A 23,666-nucleotide genomic window follows, 5' to 3' on the forward strand; every position below is an offset into this window, starting at 1 on the left:
TGGAAAAAATGTTATTCTTTTAAGAACTCTTAAAACCTGTCTTTGGATTTATTGTTTGCACAAATGGAGATTCAGATAATAGTTCTGTTCTTAACTGAAGAGAAACAGGAAAAGAAAATAGATTTCTTGCTTTGGAATGATAAACACAATGAAGCATATGCCATATATCCTGGCACCAGGAATTCAAGGTCGGAAATAATTTCTTTCCTCCTGAGTCTGCCGTCAGCTTCCCTGAGGAGTGCAGCGGCTGAAATTTGCTGCTAATTGTAGCCATAATTTTAGCATGCAATTAAACACATGATTTCCTTCCCAGCTGATGTCTTTTTAGCTCCTCTGACATGGATAAAACAAAAGCTCTGTAGATTTGAACAGCCATTTTAACCTGATAGGAAGTCACGGAAAGTCACCATTATTTGAGCATGTTCGACTAACCAGTAAGAACTAGCTTAATTTTGCCTATAAAAATGGTGAACAGCTTGGGTGCTTTTAATTCCGTTTTCAACACTACTGTCTGTGCTCTGAAGAAAGCAACAGTTGGTCTGCCCATTTCACTAAGGCCCTTTATGAGGTTAAGGGTCACTGGCAGGAGTACTGCCAGGTGGGGAAGAATCAGAGGTGGAAACTGTATGGTTGTGGTGATGAGAGCAGAAGCCCAGGGAGGTCATCTCATGCTGTGGAAGGTCTGGTGTTGAGGGACCCCAGGACTTGAGAGCAGAGCCACTCCAGGCTCCAGGCTGGTCTGCCCTAGGCTGGTATATCCTTTCACTGCTTTTCTCTTCCTTGGCCTTTCTTAGAGGGTCATTCACATTATAAAGGATGTTCCATGTGCAATAAAGGCTTCTTGCCCAGGGGAGTTTGAGGAGCACCAGAGCAAAGAAACTAAATAGGTTTCTCTGCTTAAGGATGTCTTAAGAGCCTGTTACATGCTGCTGTGCGTTGTGATTGTGGAAGGAAGATTCAAACAAGTGTGGTTTTCAGAAGTACATGACTGTGGCATTCTTTATTTAAGGAATACCCAGCAGGACACAGTTTGGGAAGTGTTGCTCTGCTTTTGTGGAGTCTCTTGAACATGACTTTTCATAATAATAAGGGCAAACGCTGATTTTGCACATATCATATGTTAGCCATTGTCCCAAGCACTTCCATGCGTGGTCTCATTGAATTTTCACCATGACTTAGGCCCTCTTAGTATCATCGTGATGCAAATGAGAAAATTAATCATTGGGAGGTTAAGAAAATTGCCTAAGGCCTCAGAACTAGTTAAGGGCTGGGCCTCTTCTCTCTTCCATCCTGAGTCCCAGTTGCCCTTCAAGTCTTTGACCCTGTGTAGATGGATAAGAGAAGACTTTCTGATTCTCTCCCCATTCTCCAAGGTAGAGACTCTGACCCTTCTCTGGCTTCAGGGTCAGAATGCCTCACGGGCTTACAGTGCTGCATCATGTGCCCGTCGTTTCCCACACTTGACCACAGGGTTCTTAAGTACCAGGCTGTCTGCACTGTCCCTTTGAACTGGGTCTTTGGTCTCTAGCACTGTGCCTGGCACAGTTGTTGTGAGTGAAAAGCAGTGAGTGATTTTCAGATGTGGACTGGATCTCATAATCTCATCGATGGTTCTTGGTTTCTGAGGATTCATACTAATTTTACTCTGTGGATCCAAGTCTTTTTTTAATTTTGGATTTATCAGAGGTGGTGTGCAAGTAACCTTCTCTGCTTGTCAAAATCACTGTTTCCTTGTGTTAAGTGTCATGTGTGTCGTTAGCAGTGTTTAGACCCAGCTTAACAGAGGTGGTTGGATGGTTGGAGTTGGTGTTCTGATTATTCCATGGCATCATCTCTCAAAGCATATTCTTGGCTTTCTTTACAAATGTAATTTAGCCTTCACGGATTGATCAGACTCAATTGAGTGGGTTTGGGTGTTAAAGTTGTTAAAACAGAATAGAACACACAGAGGTGCTCTTTGCTGGGGCAGCCAGTGGCCAGCTGGACAGTGCATTTCCAGGGAGCAGGATGATTCTGCTGCTTCACTGAGGTGAGGATGGAATGTGGGGCAGGCAGAGATGAGTGGCCCCCAGCTGCAGGCCCTGAGCCCTGGGCTGACCCTCTTGTGAGGAGTGAGGTGTCTCCTCAGTTCTCTGCCCTGCAGTGCTTTCTGTAGGCTGACTGGCCTTTTGACCCCACAGTGAGGGAGCAGGACCTCCTTCCTACTTTACAGTATATGAGACTGTGGGCCAGTTACAGGGCAGTTGATGAGGTTATTCTGGGGGAGCCTCCTAGGTATTATTTTCCTTTATATTTAAGTTGTTTAAAAATTTTAATTATGAAGCATACAGAAAATAGATACCCTGTGTACTCACTGCCCAGTTGGTCACATTTACTTTAGGTCTCTCTCTCTCTCAAATTCCATCATTTCATGCCTTCTCTTTGATATGAATGTTGCTACTGTCCTGTGTTTGCATTCGTCTTTCCTGCCCATGTATTCAGGATACACACACACACACACACACACACACACACACACACACACACACACACACACAGATTTATATATTCGTAAGTAATGTAACTTGTTTGAGGTGTTTAAAAATATATAAGTGATATAATGATGTGTCCTTGTTACAAGTTACTTTTTAAAAATCACAGTATGTTTTTGAGATTTGCCATATTAATGGATGTGGCTGCCATATAGTATTCTACTGAGGACTTAGAATTTATGCATTCATTCCTCTGCTGAGGGATGATGTCCACTTTTTTCTTTTATAAACACTGCTAGAATGAATATCTTTGATTGTTTCCTATTGTATGGGTTTCTAGAGTAGACCCCCCAAAGTGGAATTCCAAGGTTGTAGGGTTTGTTCAACTCACTTTACTGGATACAGCACCAAAATGCCCTCCCATGTGGCAACATTGGTTTACTTTCCTGCCATTTTATAGTCCTCTTAACCCACATTTCCCCCCACTCTTGGTGTTACCAGATCTTTTAATTCTTGTTAAGTCTGTAGGGTGTGCGGCAACATCTCTGCTATTTAATGTTATAATTCCCTCACTACTGGTGGAGTGGGCCAGCTCTGCTCTCCAGGTTTCTGATTACATGATCAAGGTGTGCTTTTTAGGTATTCTAGGGTCTCCATCTCTTGTAACTGTTTGAATTGCTCTTTCAGATGGCAAGTTTGGTGCCTACATGCAAGTCCACATTCAGAACGATGGGCCAGTGACCATAGAACTGGAATCCTCTGCTCCTGGCGCTACTACCTCTGACCCAAAGCAGGTAAGCGTGGAGTTGGGGTGCCTGTAACACCTTTTGGCTTTGATTTAGTCTCTGGAGCAGTTCTCAATCTGAGGTAGACAAAATAGTTCGTTGCAGTAACTAAGTATTTATTTTAATATGTCCTTTCTCAAGAATGCATGTATTTACACTCTGTCTTCTTAGTGCTGTGTCAGGCAGGGACAGTTCTCCCTTGCTTCCTCTTGACTTGGGATTCCAGAGAAAATGCCATTTGCAGAGCCTAGTTCTTCCTGTGCCTGGCAGGGTGCTTTTGTGCCCACCCGCCACTTGGTGGCAGCAGAGTAGTAGCACAACTCCACTTGGTCCTGGACTGGCTGGTTCACCCATTCTGAATAGTTACCTGGAGTGGGTTTTATCCCAGGTGTAAGTAGATGGGTCACCTGAGGTTCTTTGTAAAACCTTATTTTTCTAAAGCAATATCTGACCTGGATTTGCTGCGAACTCTGTAAGCTTTCAGAAAAAAATGAATCAAAATAGAGAAAGGAAATCTGTGATTGTCCTTGTAACCAGTGTGGTTCTCATAAATGTTTAACATTTTTAAGGGCTTTAATTAATGCACCCACTTTATAGCCTTTGAGACACGTGGAAGGAGCGGCAAAGAAGTGAGAACTGAAGGGACATTCCTGTTCTTCCCTCCCTTACCCCGTCCTCCCTCCCTTGCTAGGATGCTGTGAAACGGAATGATGCAATAGGTGCGGGGAAGCATTATATGAACTTACAGCTGTATGACCAATTCAGAGTCATAATTTTAACAGGAAACATAACCTTTCTTTTTTGTTACTGATCCTTTGGCTTGATAGAGAAGCAGGAACATGTCTGACGCGGTAGTGCTAGACTTCAAAGGTGATAATTGAGGTTCTAGAATTACTAATAACATTAAAGAAATCACAAGTAAAAGATCCACATGAAAATTCAAACTTTTTATATTAAAATAATTTGAGACTTACGGAAAAGTTGAAAAAACAGAGTTCCCAGATACTCTTTATCCAGCTTCCAGAAACTTTACTGTCTTTCATAATCATAGTACAATGATCAAAACATTGATATTGATACAATGCTGTTAACTACAAATCTTACTTAGATTTCAATAGTTTTTTTTTTCCTAATGTCTTTTTTCTGTTTCATGATAATCACGTTGTATCTAATTAGACTTTTTCAATCTGTGCTGGTTCCTCTGTCTTTCTTTTTCTTTTATGACCTTCAGACTTTTCAAGTATATTTGTTTGCTGTTTTGTAGCATGTTCCTCAGTTTGGATTTCCTGTGATTATATTGAGCTTATGCATTTTGACAGGAATAGCAAATAGCACCAGAGTGATCTTGTGCTATTTTCAGTGCATCATATGAGAAGGTATGTGATGCTGAGTTCTCTTATTACAGACAGTGGTAACCTTCATCACCTGGTTAAGGTGGAGCCTACCAGATTTCTCCACCATGCATGAAATTTCAGCCTCTTTCGCCCTGTCCGCCCTCTTGCTTATCAGAGCAGATTGACTCTCCTTTTTTCTGCTTCACAGAGAAAGAGACCATTGGATGGCACTGACCCTGCTTCTCTATCCCCTCTTTCAACTGTGGTAGCAGAGCTGCCATTCCTGGTGCTGAGGCCACCACCTCCCCCGGGGCCAGGACCAGCTGCGTAATTTGTGAGACCTAGTACAAACTGAAAATGAGGGGCTCCTTGTTCAAAAATCTTTAGAATTTCAAGATGGTGACAGCAGAGCATTAAATCAAGGGTGGAGCTCCCCTTCTACCTTCTCAGCGGCCTCCACTAAGCCCTTCATCTTCTTGTCAAGTCCATCTTTCTCTTTCACTCATCCATCTTATTCCCGCTGGTTTTTCAACATTCCTAAGGATCTCCAATTGAGAAATGCCTCCATTTTCTCCCTGCCTCCTCAGTGCACTACTCTACTTTGCAGAGACTCTCATCAAGATCCCCAGTGACCTCCACATTGCTTTATTTCATGACTGTGGCCCGAAGGCCCACCTGAGTTGATCTTGCCCCTGGACACTGTCTTGAACCTTGTTTTCCAGGACACAGTTTTCTCCAGGTTTTCCTCTTGCCTTTGGCAACTCTCTCTGGTTTTATTTATTCATTATTCTGTAGTTTTGATTTATTATTCTACTTTAACTGTATTTAAAGAAAAATTTTAGCAAAACTTTTTTTATTTCAAATATTTTTCTAGAAGTGGTAGGGTACTACATCATATCTTTAGGATCTTCAACCTTCTTTCCTCTAGTACTTCTTCTTTTTTAAAACATAAAAACAAGTAGACATGCTTTTTTAATCTCTAATGAGCCAAGATTAACTTTTTAGGATAAGAAAATCATTTATTTTAGTTACTTCCGAATCTTTTATGAGCTTTTTCTTCAAATGCATGAATTGCCCTCTGTCAGTTTCGATTGTTTGTACTAGTTAACTGACCCCAGAAGTCTCAGATCCTGGAAAACTACACAGATATCTGTCCTCTAACTGTCCAGTAGGTGGTAGTGAGTAGGCATAGAAGGGACCCTTATGTTGGTGGCTGTTGACTTTTGCCTGTGGCCTATCTCTGCCTTCTATTCTTAATGGGAAGGGTGTTCTCTATGGGCAAATAGCTGATTTGTTTGTTTTTGTGTCCGTAGAAACACAAGCCAAATTCTTTTTACCAATTGGTGAATTTGCATTTCCATCGACTGAGCTTTTAATTCTAAGTGTTTTATTTTCCCATTCACTACTGTAGTGGTGGAAACTACATAAATTACAGAGGAATGATTCTTTTGGAACGTTTTTAAATGTATGTTCTTTAAACCATCCGAACAAATGAACAGTGTGTGTGTATGTGTGTGTGTAGATATTTATGCATCAAGTGTCTTTTTAGTGTACAAAGTATGCTAGGCACTGTGAGGAAGAGAAGGAAGTCTTGTGACACAGTCCTTCCTCCCAGAGATAGATTTAGGGCAACATAAACCTAGAAGGTTAATAACAATGAACAGTATATGACAATTTAGGATATGTCACAAGGCCATCATTTTGTGCTCTTCCTTAAAACCCTTCAATACTTTCCAAATGCATTTAGATTACACTCTAACTTCCCTCCTGTCATTTATCATGGTCCAAAGGCCCAGCCTTCTGTGGTTCTACGCGCTTCTCTACAGCCAGCTGTCCCTCAGTCCCTACCCTTTACCTACACTTGCCTCCTCTCAGTTCTGAGAACAGGTCGAGTGCTTTCCTTCCTCTGGGCTCTGGTCTCAATGTCAGTGTCTCCTCCTCAGAGGAGTTATTCTGAACCCCCCTGATCCCAAGCCCTAAGCCCTGCTGGCTATTCTGTCAGTTACTCTGTTGATTTATTTCACAGCGCTTAGCACCATCTGTTATCAGTTTGTTTCCATGCTCCTCATCTGTCCACACCACTCCTAAATTCAAACATTCTGAGTCTCTCTCCTGCTGTGCCCACCCCGGGAGGTGAGCCTGTGTGTGTAGTTGGTTTTGGAATCATGTGTCATGGGCCTGTGAACTGTGCTGTCTGTGAATGTCCTAAGTTCTGAGAAGGCCAATGCCACTGCTGTTGCTGCTGAGCTGGACAGGCCTCCTAGGAGACTGGAGGTTTTAGGTGACCTTTAAGGGTGCAGAGGGGAGGAGGCATTCACAGTCGCTGTTTTCAAGCTTGTACTACAAATGGAGCAGATTCTTATTTGTAAGAGTCCCAGAGCTCTGTTTCTGGGTGATGCAGCTACCGCTGGTGAAGACAGGACTGGTAAAGGTAACTCGTTTGCCTGACTTAACCAAAGCCCTGCTTGGTTTTGGAACTGGCCACTGCTAATTCTGCATTTTTTCCCATGGCTGCACCAGCACCATGCCCAGGGCATTTATAGGTTGCTTTGTGAGTCCCATCATGTGCTCTAACAGTGAAAGCTGGAAGAAGAGATGACGTTTTTGCTCTGAAAGACGTACTTCCAAAGGGAATAGGGCGTGGAAGCAGGAGTAGAACCACCAGATAAAAGCTGTCCTCCCTTTTGCATTTTTGTGAAAGAACACAGATCTGGTAGGAACATCCTGATTATTACCTAGAAAAGATTGTTAGTATGAGTTCTTCTGTGAGTGTCTAGATAATTGGGAGATTTCAACACCCTAGTCAGTCATTCCTGATGGTAGAAACTTATTCTTGCTCTTGTTTTAGTCTTAAATTCCTTTCTCTTTGGGTGGAGGAATGTTTTTCTGGGTCTCATATGGATGGGGTTGCACATGTGTGGAAGCAGATGGGGGTTTCCTGGTGAGGGAGGGGCATTTTGCAATCCAGGGCTCTTTCCTGGGTCCCGGGGCCCACCCAGTATATAGTGTTGCCATTAATAAATAAATCTCATTTATTTAGTGGAATTAAAAGCCTCACTAAGTTGAAATAGTGGAAGGAGCCGAAAAAAATGAACTTTCAAATAAACGTCTTTGAATTAGCTCATGTGGTTATTGACAAAATCACTGGGATAAGTTGACTGATGAAAAATGGTGCCAGGGCTTTTAATTTTATGCTTCTCTGAATATCACCATTACTTATAATTTTCTCTGTACACTTGTCTTATCAGCAGGCATCCATTTCTATGCCTGGAAACCTTGAAATGTCTAGATTGAGACATTTGTGGCTTCTGTAAAATTGAGGAGAAGTAAGTAGAGTATAGAGGGGGTGGGGAAAAGACCTCCGTTGGGTTTCATTTATTTGTACTTCCAGTGGCAGGGGCAGCCTTTTCAGTAATATGTGCTGTGGAATCCAGAAGGTGAAATGGAGGACAAACTAGATAGCGGCCCCATGGCCAGTGCACAAAGATGAACTCTCAATTCCTGCACATTTCAGTTTGAGGAACAAATCTAATGAGAAGTATCCTGAATATAAGGAAGAATTATGTTATGTCCATAGGTTGCATTTCCTCATAGAAGAACATTTATTTAATGTACGTATTCTCTCTAATTTTTTAAATTTCATTTTTTTAAATATCATTTTTAAAATTTCATTTTTTTAAAGCTTGAACTCCAGATGCTAGTTCTCCGATTTCTTTTGGTTTCAACTCAGTTTTGCATGGCTTGAGCCAGGCTCATGTTGTTGATTTGCTACAAGAATGTGTTTCTGAGTCTGGTTGCCAGAATAGTACCTAGATCTTGGCATTTATTCCAGTCATTAGTTCATTTTGTCACATTTATTGAACAAACATTGACTGAGAGTTCTACCTTGTTTATACTGAAGTGTTACTAAAACAAAAGTGGAAACTTACCCAGAGTTTCTTCATTATAGAGTTTTTGTTGGTGCTCTTTTTCATCTTTATCACTGAATCATGGTGGGCATGCTGGTGACCTTGAGTTCTAGGACCTCACCTGCAGCACGGAGGGCTTCCCAACAGGGCAGGGCTTGCACCTGCCAGACCTCTTGGGCTATGGGAATCAACCCTGGTTTTCTTTCAGTGTGAACTTCCACTTCCTTGAGTTAGGAAACAGCACAGCCCTCTGAGGGAATTGGGTGTGCAGGCTGGGTGGACTCCTGACCTTCCTCAGCCCTGCCCTCTGCTCACTAGCAGTCAGACTCTGTACTGAGTCCTGCCAGTGTGGGGAGTGCCTGCTCAAGGCATGCTTATCTGGCAGACAGGAAGGATTGGGATCCTTGTAGATATTTCTAAGCAGGCTGGCTTCTTTCTAGTTGGGAATTGCCTTTATTTCAGCATTTTAATTTGTTTCCATATAGACAGTTATCCTAAGTTGGTACACCTTAGAATTAAAAAAGAAGCTTTATTGAGATAAATGGCTGTGTCTCTCTGCCTGGCAACCCACTGGTGGTTTGACCAATTGATTGACCTTTATTTTACCTTCTTAAATCCATAGCATCTATTATTGGAATGTAGCTGGTACATTAAAAACTATGATCTTCTCTACTGCCTTTGACCCATAAAACATTTCTAACATCCTGCTAGAGCAAAACAGATGTTTTGCTTTTAATAGCTCTGTCAGGGCACTAATGGGTTAGTGCATTTAAAATTTAAGGGCTTTATTTTTTGTTCCTGTGTATATATTTTGGGCAGATGCTTAGTTATTTTGATCTTCTAATCTCATTTGTGGATGTGTTAAAAAAACAAACTCTTTACCTTACTGACTTGACCTGCCAAAGATTAACTAGCAGCTTTTTTATTCCCAAAGGAGGAGGGTAAAGTTTATCCTTCTGTGAATTTATACATTGAGTACAGCAATAATTTAATTATACAGTCTCAAGATTTTAATTGGGGATTCCTAGTTTTTTAGCTAATTTATTTTGAGCTTTATAGCCTCAGGCAATTGCTGAAAAATGTTCGCCAGTTGGTGGTGTTTTGCAGGAAGCCTTGTTCAAACATTTGCATTACTAAGGGAAAGAGAAGAATGATCTGGAAGTGATAGAAATAAAAAAATGAAGCTCTTCCTATAATTTTTTCAAAAGGACTGCCCAGTAGATAAGATGCTTTACTACACGGGTGTTTTGCTGACATACCTAGTTTGGGTGCAGTCTGACTGAAAGGGGCTTATGTTTTTTAATAAATTGATCTCTAAGAGAAAATAAGGATAGTTGAGTAGTGTGTTAATTAGGTTAAGTGGTCTTTTAAGGGTTTACTAAGGGTTGCCCTGGGCTTATCCTCTAAGTTTTTTATGTATAATGCCTTTTGCTGTGAGGGTCTGAGATTTTCATCAGACTCTCAGGAGACCCCAAAGAAGGCAAGGTGCTGGTGGGCTGGGGGCTGCCGTGTGCAGGGATTCCTTGTTCTCTCTCCACCAGAGTCACTCAGGGCTGTGGTTGTGGTCCTCAAAGGGTTGTTGGAGGACCACTGGCTTCAAGACACTGAGGGTGCATATTAAAATATGTCTTGGCACTGCCCCCCATCACTCCCCACCCTTGGTTTTTTGAACCAGATTTCCTGGCATGTTTGCATGTGGAAGCCAGAAGAGGAGCTGATTTATGTTTTGAAGTAGTTCTTTATGAGCTCATCAAGTACACTAACATTTGAGAACTAATGGACCAGAGGAAATTGGACATTGCCATTTTTTACCAGCTCCAGGTGTTGGTCTCTTCTGGACCACCCTGCTCTCCCCTCCCCCTACCCGAGCTAAAATGTCTAAAAATACTTTACAACCTCTGTTACTGCAGCTGCCAGGAAGCAAGATGGTTGGGCTTGATTATTGAGGTCACATGTAAGTTTATTCTCATTCATCAATGCCCCTCAGTCCCTCAGCCCCCACCCCCCACCATACACACAACAATGATGAAGATATTCCCAGAGCATGCTGCCTTCCTGACACAATTACTGATGTGTCAGGGAAAAGCTAATAGAGCAACAGCAGCTCAATATATTAGTGATTGATGATGGGCTCCTCTGCTGACTGACACTGAGGTATGTGCTAGTGAAAAAACTTGTTTCTTAAGAGAGACGAACCCAACGAGTGGTTTGCCCAGTGGCTGGGTAGGATTGTAGCTGCATAGTCATTTAAGATTTTTAGTTGAAAAGCAATTTATAGTTCTCTTGGTTTTTGAGATATCAGACATGTAATGCCTCACTTATCAGTTGACTTACTGATGGCACTAGAATAAAAACCCAGGATGATCAACACCTAAGCTTTTGCTTGGAGAATTGCAATGTAATGAAATGTATAAATGTCAAGGCTTCATGTGCAGTTGGTTAATAATTTTCATTTAAAAACACACGTGGGACATTGTTAAGGGTTCATATTTTATGGTGTATTACTTGCTAAGTTCATGGTAAAAGCTTTTCACGTTGAGTTGTAGGACTAGTTTTTTCTCCTTTGTGTTTCTGTTCATCCACCTGAAACAAACTCCTTCCCTATCTTAACCTGTTGCCATCTTCCCATGTTTTTAAATCCATTTCAGACAGTGCTTCATTCATGACGCTTAACTCAGTGCCCATCCTTGGTGAGGTCTTTGAATCCTCACTGCATTGTGTGGCACTGATTTCATAGTAGTTAATGTACTTCATAGTAGCCCATGTTCATTTGTTCATTAATTTGTTTGCTTGTTCATTTATTCACCTATCCTTCCATCTGTGTATCCCTCTATCTGTCCACTCACCTACCCACCACCAACTCATCTGTCCATCCAGCTGGTACTTATGAGGTGCCTGCTCTGTGCTGGGCTTTGCATGTAGGTACAGCACCTAATCAAAGTTGTACCCTTATAGAGTTTACATTCTAATGGGAAACATACAAAAATAAGTATAATTTAAAACTGTAATAACATAAAGAAATCAAAACAGGGTGTAGAGAATGCTTTTGGGGTGGGGACTACCTTAGGTACAAGTGCTCGGGAAGGATACTGCGTTGAGGGGGAGCCAGCTGTGTGAACACTGGGGGAAGAATGTGCTAGACAAAGAGGTCAGCAAGTACAGAGTCCTGGGGCAGCTGGGGGAAGGAAGGCCAGTGTGATTGAAGCTTGAAGGGTGCCAGGGAGAGGGTAGGACACGAAGGTGGAACCAAATGCGGGCCCGATGGTGCGAGGCCTTATGGTCGGGGTGAGTAGTTTGGATTTTATTAGTAGTAAGCTAGAGAGTTACTGGAACCTGAGAGCATCCACATGTGTTTGTGGAGATGGCTGGGACTGGATTGTAGTGTAGGCTGGGGCCAGGGCGGTAGGGAGAAGAGTTAGGCACTCCTTCCACAGGCAGATGAGAAACGTGGAGAGAGTCTGGATGTACTCCGGACACTTTCAACCACTCTGGTGTTCTGCCTCCCACAAGAGGGCTTTTCTGTAAATGATTCATGTTTGAATGCCTTCATACTGTGGTTCGAGCATTAGGATATACTGTAAATTCTAACCTCCCACAGTTCATGACAAGGAAGACCCATTCCTGCCTCTGGTGCAGGATGGTGAAGGGATTCCGGGCATGAGTTTCGAGGATGAGGTCAGACATTTAGACATCAAGAGGTGTGATGCTCACCCCTGGTTCTGAGTGATCCTTGGGTACAGTCTGGACACAAAGCAAAAAACCAAAAAGAAAAAGCAAATTTCAGGGATTCAGGCCTCCTTCTTCAGGTCAACATGAAGCCAGATGATTTACTATTGCCTAGCTTTCCCCAAAATGCAAAAAAACTTTCATATAAAAAGGTTTTAATCTTAAAAAGCTCAAGAAAAAAACATTTATGTCAAATTTGATTTATAAATATCATTTTTACTTATATTGTCAGGGCAGTTTCTAAATCTAAGTCTTTGGAGCTTGTCAAAGGACAAAAAGGATTTATTTTTGGAAGAGTATATTTCCTGGTGCTCAGTGAACTTGGAAATTATGGGAACTGTCAGAAGGCTGGCAGCAGCTGTGAGGCAGAGCAGAAATTCAGGGCTGTAAGAGGTGGTTGTGGCTGGACGCCGGTGTGCCTCTGGCTGGTGGCAGGTCAAGGGTCTCACAATAGCCACCTTCTCCCTGCCGTGTTCCATCATCTTAGATATTTTTGGCAATATGAAATGCAGAAGAATAGCACTTCTATGAAGATTCTTCATATAAAATGTTTCCTTTGACTGCTTTCCATAAAATGTGAAGTCAATTTCATTTTCTAATTTTAATCATGAAAGTGAAGCCTGGAAGCCTCAATTTCTGTGTAATGGAAAGATCTGAGTCTGTGACCTTGTTTCCATTCCCCAGTCCTCCTGCTCAGTCGGGAACATAATGCCCACAGAACGTCTTCGGCAGTAGCTCTGCTCTGGAATCGCTGTGCTGTTGGACTGCAGAGGGAGGGCAAGGCTGTTATTAACTCTTGGTGTCATCGTTGGGTCATGGGACCTTGAGGGGATAAGTAAAACTTCTATAAAATTTCATTTCAAAATCCAGACTAGATCTGGCCTCATGTTCTGTGGATTCTTTTTTTTTTTTCTTTTTCTTTTTTTCATTTCATGGTGTCCCTTTGCCCCTTTCATTTTCTCCTGGGAGGAGTCTCTTATTACTTTTTAAATTTCATGCAAGCAGTGTATTAACTGGAAAGTACCAGTTTAGAAATGTTATTTTTTATTAAGTTTTTATAGTATTCCTGGGTAAAAAGGTATTTTTATAGAAAAAGTTCTGTTCTTTTTCTCATGAGTCCATAAAATAAATTTTTATATCAGTTTTTATTACACATAATAGGTAAAATCAATATCCTTTAAAAAATTAGAAGTTTGAGACTGATGGGAAAAAATGGCGTAGACGATAGAGGCTTTGTTCATCCCTCTTGCGACCAAATTAAATTTGTGACAGAAACATGGAGCAAACAGCAAGCAAAGTTGCCTGGGATCTAGATGAACAGCTAGGGAGAGAAATAATCAATCTGCAATGGTAGGAGGTAAGAGGGGCCGAAATTGTGCGGATGCTCGTTCCTGAGCAGGTGAGTGGGACAGAGGCTATGGCAGCGGCAGCCGGCTTACTTAAACGAGCCTTGGCCGCGAGCAGACTTTTCCTATGATGGACCTGCTCGCCCTGAGCACCAGCGCTGGGTAGGCTGCACAGGGGGCTCCAGGGACTTACGGGGGGCACTGAGTTGTCGGAGCGAGGGCCGGAGGTGGGGCTCTCTCCCTGGCAGAAGTGCCAGCAGTATCAAGTGTTCCTCTGTTGTCCTGTCCTCTCCCAGTGTGCAGATGCAGTGTCTCCATAGTTGAGACATCATCAAACTGGATAACAGAGGTCGCTCTGCCCAGAGGATTCCCTGAAACCCCACCTCCCCAACTCGCAGCCCCACTCAAGCCACATCCAGTTGTGTCCTCAGCAAGTTCCATGTTCCCTGCTGAGCAGAGCAAGACACACACTGGTGGCAGCTGGCCTTGGTTTCTGGTGTGGTTTCTTGAAGCAACTATAAACACAACATCTGTGGATTGCTTGCTGAATCTTAACAGGTATCCCCGGAAGGACACAGGCTGGGGCTAAACTTGGCCTGCAGCTGAACCCTTCTCAGGACTGTGCCACTGGACACCTACTACACAAAACCACTCTAATAAGACTGGGAGACTTAGGAGCTTTGCTTAGGACATAGTAACAGACACAGAAAGGCAGCCAAAATTGGAAGACAAAGAAGCAGAAACCATATGAGAGAACAGAACAGAGATCCAGGAATAATAGAGTCAAGCAATTTAACAGATGTAGAGTTCAAAACACTGGTTGTAAAGATGCTCAATAAAATTTGGGAAAGTGTAGATGAACTCAGTGAGAATTTTAACAAAGAGATAGAGAACATAAAAATGGAATTGGAAATTATAAAAGAGAACCAGTCAGAAATGAAGAATACATTATCCGAGATGAAGAGTATATTAGAGGGAATAAATAGAGTGGATAAAGAAGAGGATTGAAGCACCATTATAGAGGATGGGTAAGTTAAGGACACCCAATCAGAACAGCAAGAAAAAAGAAGCCAAGAATGTAATAATAATTTAAGGAGCTTATGGAACACAATTAAATGTAAAAATATCCATGTGCGTACATATACATGTGTATGTGCATGCATGTGTGTGCACATGTCCTTGACCTAAGTGCTGCTATATTGCATATAGCATTCTGAAACATACATTTCTCCCCCCTCCTCCAACAATATTATTTGTTTCATTACATCTATAGCCAGTTCATTCATTTAAACATTTTGTTTAGCAGTTCTTTTTTTTAATGGACTTATGGAGTTGTTGGTAATGTTTTGTTGTTACTAATGATGCAAAAATCATCCTTGTTTACATTTCTTTTTGCGGGCGTAGGTGTTCTAGGAAATAGACTTTTATTATTATTTTAAAAATTTGAAGTATTTCAAACATTCTAAAAGTATAGAGAATAATATAAGAACACCCAACTTTAGCAAATATTAATATTGGCTCTAAAATCCTTAAGTTGGTAAAGATATTATCTCATGCAATAAATGGGAGTTTTATTGGGATTTGCTCAAAGATAGTGTCTCACCGAATTAGAATTATTGTTATTGATGGGATTGCCTGAAAATTGTATGGCTTTATTCAAGAGAGAGAGATTTGGGGAAAACCCAGATTTAAAAAACAGCAAATGTTAGGCCTATCACCCAGATGGGCACTCTGAATAAAATACCAGGTAGGCTCAGCCAACTTTTATTTTAGGATTTCTTCATGTTTTTCTTAATAGATTTAATAAAAGGAGACAGAAGGAGGAATCACAAAAGGTTAAGAATAATAGACCTGAAAGACTTGCTCAGAACTGATATAAACTCATTTCTCATCTTGGGTCCCTTCCTTGGCTCTAGTGTTAAGTGAGATGAGAAATGCATTCAGGAATTTATTCTAAGCCTATTTCAGTACCCAGAATAAATTTGTGATAAATCAATTTCATCCTCATGTGTGATGTCAAGCCAACCAAAGAAAGAAGAAGGAAAGGAACCAGGTCAGAGCCCAACTTACTTTACCAAGCCATGGGAAATGGAATTCTCTAAAGATAAATAAATATGTAAGTTCAGGACTTAAAAATGATAGTAATAGGTAGCATCAGGAGTTTTATTGAAGCTTCTCATTTTTTACCTGAGGAAATGGAACTACAGAAAAGGAGGATCCTGTCTCCTAATTCATGCACCTGCAGAGAGAGATCCGTGTGTGTCTCTGAATTACAGAGTCCTCAGACCACTTGTAGGCCTCTGCCAGAAGCAAGGGCACGTGGCCAGTTGTATCTTCCTGCCAGTGCTGGGAAAATGTGATCCACTTCAGCATCAGCTCCCGTAAGCTTTGGAGACCTAGTCTTAATAACTAGAAATGAAGTCTCCATGTTCTTGTTGGTGAGTGTTTCATGGGTTTTGTTTTTAATGCTTAACATCCTTGGGAGAATTCCTTCTGGCTTGTCTATTAATAGTAGAATAAAAGGAACCATGGGAGGTTTCTTAATATCCACAATGTATTGGGATCCTGTTCCTGGCTGCAATGGTGTTTTGTGGGAATGTGGTTTTCAGTTTTTACGTTATGTTACCTTGATCATGGCTGGAAGAAAAAGCTTGTGGCCTCCAACTTGCAAGACAACAGCAATGACGGTAACCACAACCAGGAGTTAGTTTGGGGCTTTTATGGATTCATTGTTCACAGTAAATACTGTGAAGTACTATACTGTGAAGTACTATATATTTTAAGGCTATAAAAATGAAAAATCTGTATTTTAGCAGAGCGGATATAACTTGTACAGTCATTGATTTAGGATTCTAGTGTAGATAGTAATTCTGAGGGATTTTTTTGCATCCTTTCTAGGATGCAGGGTAGCTGGCATTGGAACTGATGTCATCTGGGGCCTCAGATTGCTGCCGCAGGTCTTGGAGGCCTGTAAGTGCCACTTTAAAGAGTGCCAAGGCTCTGAGAGAGACCAGAGCAGAAATGAGCCCTCTCTGAACAACGGTAGAACAGGGCAGCCACATTAGATCTTTAATTACATACTGTGTTTTTGTGGCCACTGAGACCCGTGATGAGCTGGCAGCTGGTCTTGGTCTGGCATTTTTTCTGTAAGACTCTAAAGTACCCATTGTAGAAGAAGAATGTCTTTATGAGCTCGTGCTGCAGGTACATGCTGGTGAGCCTGTGGTCAGCATCTCAGCATGGAGTGAAGGGGTGTTCCTAGGCCACTGTATGGCCTTGTGTCTGCTATTCACCTCATCTGCCCTTTTATTTAAAGACTGGGAATACACAAAATGTAGAGTTTAGCTTTTGAAATTCTCTCCTTTTTTCCCCTTTGAGGAGTTTGGAGGAAGGAAAGGAAGAGTAGTTAAGAGTGGGTTGTGAGTTGGGTGGCTGATTCCAGCTTGCTTGCTGCTAGTTGACCTTGGCCACATCACAGAACTCCTCAGATCTGGTGTTAGAGGGTTGGGCCAGGTGATCCTATGGAGACTTTCTGGCTCTAGAAATCTGTGATTCTGTCATGTTGATGTTGGCCATTTGTAGGACCTCTTTTCTCATCTGCTCTCAGCTCTCCCTGTTGACACTGTTTTTCCTTAGGCCTTTATTCTCCAGAAGAAATCCATAACTCCATGTGGTTTTGAAATCTCCTTTGGAGACTATTAGGAACTGTGCAGGCGTTGGTCTTTGTGTACCCTGATGGAAACCAGATGCTGGCAGAGGAGGGCATGCATGTTAATGAGCCATATGGGCCCGATTGCATTTTGGGCTCTTTAGCTCTGACCTTCTGAGACGAATCACTTACATTTGGCTTTAACTTCAGCTCAGCAGAACAAAGTAAGCCCTGACAGTGGGGAAAAGGAATTCTATCTTATTCTGCTCCTCTAATCAATCAACCTTAAAGTCTCAAAGAGTAAGTGTTTCAGAAATAACAAATGCAAATAACATTTGCATTAAAAGTTTTTATTTTACAAAAAAATGTATTGGTGTTTTCATTGGTTTTGAGTAGGAGGCTAATTTCTATATTTGACCCATACTATGTATATAAAAATTGGACCAATTACCTTCTTTTGTTTCCTTTTCACAAATATATGTTGACCACTTTTCATATGCCAGATTCTGTGTTAGTCATGGGTACAAGAAGAGAAATAAGGCATGGTTTCTTCAGGAGGCTTATGCTTTAATGAGATGAAAATCACACTGGGACATTCTTAGGGGACATCATTGGCCTGGTGCTGAGGGAGCAAGTAGAATGCATAGAGTCTTATGTGGGAAAATAAGAGTAGATAACAGTAGAGTAGATATGTGTCCATAAGCAGATATCAAACAGCTGGCTTGAGTCTTGAAGCGTGAGGAAGAGTTGGCTGGGTCTGAAAGCTTGGGGCAGGAGCTGGCACATTCCTGGAAGAGTGTGAACAAGAGGAGGGAGGCTTGAACCTGCCTGGTGGGATAACAAGCAGTTCAGTGTGGTGCGGTGAGAAGGCTGTGGGTGGGAATGAAGATGAGAGGAGCAAGCAGATGACGACAGTGTTCAGTGTCCTGCTGAGGAGCTTGGGGCTTGGTCTTTTGGCAGTGGGCAGCCACTGCAGAATGTTCAGCAGGGTAGGAAGGTCAGATTTGCTTTTTGGCTCTGACTGTATTGTAGCAGGATGGCAGACGGATTGGAATGGGCAAGATAAGGAGGACCTGAGAGGTCAGCACCACACTGAGCCAGGCTAGAGAGGAACAGAGTGAATTAGATGCACAGGGAGTGACAGTGAGCCAGAGAAGAGGGGACTGATTGAATGTGGAGGATGAGGGCAGTCAAGAATGTGGCTTGGATTTCTGCTGAAGGTGACTGGAGGATGGTGCTATCATTATCCTACATGGAGTCCACATAAGGCAGTTTTAAAAGGCCTCTTTTATTTCCTGAATTACTGTTGTTCTATTTGTACATCTTATCTCTCTGGTGCTATTAATTTTCCTCAAGTGCCCAGTGACCCTTGGTTGTTGATAACCAGTTTATTTACTGTAGGAAACTTGTGCAGTTTTCTTGTCTGATGCCATGGAAGTCCTTGCTGGAATTGCCAACTGTAGGGTCTGTGGCTAGACTGTCAATAGATGTGTGTGTCCCATACCTAGTAGCCTCAATCTTGACTGCTGGTTCTCAGCCTTGGTGGCACATTAGAATCACCTATAAAAATTCCCAATGCCTAGGTTGTACTTCAGACCCACAACACCAGATTCTCTGGGGATGGGACCAGAGGTGGTTCCAGTCTGCAGCCAAAATTGGGACCACTGGTCTGGGCCATTGTGGGAGGGACCAGGAAGACAGGCCATTGCCCGGGCCACTGCCTTAATGGGAGGCTTTTACCAAGGGCATCTGTCTGTAGGGCTGGCTAGATCATTTGTGGGGCTCAGTGCAAAATGAAAATGCCATATTCCTTGTTCAAAAAGAAGGAAAAAAATACCTTTAAAGGCACTACAGTGTAAAGCTTTTCCCTTTCTTCCCTGGTCTTTCTCAGGCCTTGTCATAGTGCTTTTTATTTGCTCTTTAATGTCATTCTAACCAAAGACAAATTAAAAATTTAATTATTATCATGAATTTTATGGTTTATCTTTAAATTTTCCAGTGCCAGTTTTAAATGCAAATTTAATTTTTATGTAGAATTGCCAAAATTACACAATTTGTATTTTACAGTTTGTACATGTGCATTTTGTTTTTACCAGAACAGTGGAAATGCTACACAAAATTAATTTACCTATTTTTGTTTCGCTTCTTGATAAATGTATGTTCTGTAATGCTCTCTACCTTCGATTTACTAATGAGTAAAAGAGGCCTGACAGGAAAAGGAAAAAGACAGTTTTTGTTCTGTTTCAAAGCAAGTTCTGGTTCACTGCAAAACGTGACCCCTTGGGGCTGTCAGCAGCCCTGCTCGCTCAGTCGTAGATGTAACACACTTATTTTACGCTTGCTTTGAGTGTCCTGAACTTCCACACACTATGGTTCACAGGAATTCTGTGCTCTCAGAATGCTGTATGTGAATAGGGGCAGCAAGGAAAGGCAACATACATACATACTTTGCATATCTTCTCTGCTCACAGCATGCTTCGTTGTAGGACTTCACCCACAAAACACAAAGTCAAAGATAAAACTGAGAATTTATCATATTGTCACCTGATCCTACTTCCTCCTACCCCTAACACTCCACACACCCAGGCCCTTATCCTGGCTACCTTTCTTCACAATGGAGCTGGGCCTCTCTTCCTGTACTCCTGGCCTCCATACCCTGATTATCCTTATTCATACTGCAGCCTGCTCCTAACCCCTATCGCTGCTGTGTACTGTAGAGCCCCCTACCTTGTTCCATTTCTTACTATTTTTGTAAGACTTACCACATTCTAAAATATTACAGCTGGTTATTTACTTTAAAACATTTATTGTCCTTTTTTCTGCAGAATATAAGTTCCCCAAGGACATGGATGTTTGACCAATTAAGGGAAGGCAGTAGGCAATTCAGAATTGATATGTGTTATTTGCTGGTGTGAGAATATATCTTATAAAGTAGGCATTACAAATTAATGGCAGACAGAAGTAATTAACTGGTTGGCAATTATAGAAAATTAATCATTTTAGATCCTTTATACCATATTTAAAAATAAATTCCAGTGGAATTAAAGATATAAATGTAATTCTAAAAAATCTCATAGAGGTTACTGGTCTTCCTGGATATCAAAGTGTATTATAATGTGACAGCAATGAAAAGAGATGGTGCTGGCAGAGCAAGAGAGAAACTTATTGGAGGACTAGATGAGAGAACTGAAAGAAAACTTGATTATGGGAAGTTTGTTATATAATAAAAATAACATTTTGGATCAGTGGGCAAGAAGTGGATTTTCAACAAAGGTGTTATGACAACTGGCTAGTTAGTTTTAAAAATTGAATGCAATGGAGATATATGTACTTATGTGGAAAAACGTAGTAGTTATGTTATTAGATTGAAATAAGCCATCTCCAAAGCATACATGTAGTGCAATTCCAGTTATATAAAGACAGAGACTATCTATTGGTATGTAATCTGTTTATCTGCCTCCCTATCCTTTCATGGATCCTCTACCTCTAGTATATTCTGGTAAAGAGAGGATTTGTCTTGAATTCCTCAGGACTGGTTCCCTTGGGAGCTGTCTCACTTCATCTCTTGGCCCTCTCTGCGGGGCTCAGCTGACTGCACTCCTGGCCAGTGTTGGAACTCCTGGGCCCCAGTATAGAAGTGAGCCCTGGGCAGCCTATGTCACCCTGAAACGTGAGACCGGTCAATGTAATTTTCCTGGAGGGTGAATGGAGCATCAAGACTTCTTGGAGCTCCCCAGGGGATTCCAACATGCAGCTAATGCAAAGAACTGTTCTAGTTGGTTCTGGTAAGAATTCTTCCTCTTGGGGCATAACACAAGATCTAAGCCAAGGATGCTGCTCCAAAGGGTTAGGGCATAGGCCTCACCAGATTCTTATAGTTGTATAGAGATGGAAGTGCATCTGCAATATTTCTAACAAGCCAACTTATTAAAGTGTACAGAATGCCTTCCATAGTTGTCTGTCCAGAGGTTGGGAGGTGGGGCCTTTAGTACTGGTTCCATTGGCTGTACAGGCAGGCAAGCAGGTTCCCGTGCTTCCAAGATGGCCCGAAGGCAAAAAGACCCTCAATGCTTGCTTGAAGAGTCCAGGTTGTCAGTTGAGCTGGAGCTTGCATGGTACTGTCTGTAGTAGCTGGGGCTGATACCAGAGGTGGGCTGAGGGGATGGCATGGGGCACTCAAAAAGGTCTGCATTTAAGTCTTGGCGTATTCTCATGTGTCCTATCCTTAAAGTTAAGTGCATAGGTAGAGGCGTTTTGGGGGATTCCCAACAAATATTACCTGGAAAATCATAGTTGTAAGAATAAAATATTCTCTAAAGCAGTGAGAGAAAAGTCCCATTTCTGTTTTATGTTTTTAGTCTGGTAGAGTAGCTCCTAGGAAGATCAAAAGGCAATTAAATCTTTAGGCAGCACATTTCCTTTCTGGTTCCTGCTTGCTTCTGTTTGGGAACTGGTAAGCTTAGCTGGAGGGGCCCATCCAGCTTTTGGACCAAGCCAGGTACAGCCCAAAGGCCTCAGCAGGTTGTGAGGGCCAGAGGCAAGCACCTTTCCAGGGACACATTCACTGACCCTATTGGTTCCAGTTTTGTGAAGTGTGTCTCAGTGCAGGCTACCTCATATTGTGTGTATGCTTGAAGGACATGGGGTCAAGGATGCCCATGAAAAACCCTGCCAGGATCAATGTTTCCAACCTACTTGGGGATTCGGATCTCACTTTTGAAAGAGCACTGCCACCTTCAGTGTGTAGGCATGCCTCAGATGTGAGGGACAAAATGGCACTGGAGATCAGAGGAGAGGAGCAAGAGCAGGTGTTGGCTTCAGAAATATAAATTTTGCCAGTGTATCTGAGGTTTCCTGTAGCAAAAAGGCTTCATATAGCTGCGAATGTGGCTTTAAACGAGTGTATTGTAGTTGAATACCATCTTACCTAATATCAGTTAATGAACAATGACCAGATTCATAAATTATCTTTGTTTGGACTTAAATATTGAAAGAAAGTAAATGAATATATGGAAGTAGTAGATGAGTTTGGTTTTGAATGTGAAATAAATATATTCTAAGAAATTAAAGCAGCTCATGAAATTCAAATAATTTTACTTATTGGTGGCTTATAATTAATGTGAGAGATAAATCAGCCAAACAGACACATAGCCTGCTTGTTTAAAAGTTAGACAGATGCTAATTCATCACTTCCCGTCTGCCTTCTCTCTTTGGATGGCTGCTCTGGTGATCTTTTCAGAACTTTTTTTTCTTTTTTAAGTGAAATGTTGAGAAGCTGTTTTTTGGAAATGTATAACTCTAAAAGTAAACCTTGCCTTTGAAAAATGAAATTATCATACATGAAGGAGGATTATAATAATAGACTATCATTGTTCATAAAAACAAATTCAAGAACTAATGATTTTTGAGTTTCACATCCATGCATGTCACCCTTACAACCACTGTTCTCTCCTTAAATGATTTGTTCAAGGTCACATGACATGGCCAGTAAGTAGGAGAGCTGAGGTCCAACAGAAGGCAGTCTTTCAGATCTCACTGCTCAGATTTCTCTTGACTGAACTTCCTTAACTACCATCTTTCTAATTTGTAATATGGTCTGTTTAAACAAATAAAGCCTCAAGATTTCTTAGACCAGTGGGTGGCACTTGGTCCTCCCGGAGTCAACTGTTGTGGAAATGTATTCGTGTTCTTGCCACTTGACATTGGAAACACACTTTTGACCTTGGAAGTTCACTCTGTAGTTGCACTGAGGTGTACAGGTCCGTGCGTTCCTTTTCTCCCCAAAGTTTGGGTGGTGTTGACGAGAGGGCCTCCTTGCAAGTTATTCTTCAGAGCTTACCCATTCTGTTGTATTTCTTCAGGCTAATGCTCTGGGAATCACCCTGGCCATCTCTAGAGCCAGTATATGTCACAGTTAGAAACATTGTCTGTTTCACAGGCTGGAAAAAATTTTGAGTAAAATGTTAGATTAATAAGGGAAGCTTCAGTTTTATACATAAGCAAAATATCTTATGCTTTTATTTTTTGAGCCTTAATATTAACAGTAAGATCATTATTTTAAAAAGTAATCATGACAGAAAATGAATAAATATTTATGGATCATGCTTCTGTATTTTGTTTTAATCTATAATTTAAAATATAAAGTTATTTCAAAGATTGTTTTTGGTTATTAGAATGTTTAGCTATATTATGATATTTCATTTAACTTTAATTTCAGTAACAACTAAACAAGAACTTTGAATTTCAGTGTCTATAATACAGTCTAGGAAATGAGAGTCCATTGAGAATGCTTCTTATTCAGTATTTTTGTTTTAAAATAAAAAGTCATGAACTCTTTTAAATTAATCTAGATACAAATATCTTCGATTACCACTGGATTTATGTGAGTGATTATAGTACAGCAGTGAGTTAATCAGCACCCCATTCTGACTACTGATGTACTAAATT

The 23,666-nt window shown here is 41.4% G+C and overlaps 1 protein-coding gene across 4 annotated transcripts in view; it reads left to right on the forward strand.

Annotated features, from left to right (window-relative positions):
* Window positions 1-23,666, forward strand: part of DTD1 (D-tyrosyl-tRNA deacylase 1) — a 154,808-nt gene that overhangs the window by 23,124 nt on the left and 108,018 nt on the right. For 3 of the 4 annotated variants that reach the window (XM_023537646.1, XM_011370711.2, XM_023537649.1), the window contains exon 4: window positions 3,159-3,265. In XM_023537646.1, coding sequence (XP_023393414.1) covers window positions 3,159-3,265 — 107 coding nt within the window. Of the gene's footprint in view, window positions 1-3,158; window positions 3,272-4,237; window positions 4,331-23,666 lie in introns of those variants that run through there. The other variant, XM_023537651.1, reaches the window with a different exon arrangement.

This window comes from Pteropus vampyrus, unplaced genomic scaffold, assembly GCF_000151845.1.
Source record: "Pteropus vampyrus isolate Shadow unplaced genomic scaffold, Pvam_2.0 Scaffold7, whole genome shotgun sequence".
Lineage (NCBI taxonomy): Eukaryota > Metazoa > Chordata > Mammalia > Chiroptera > Pteropodidae > Pteropus > Pteropus vampyrus.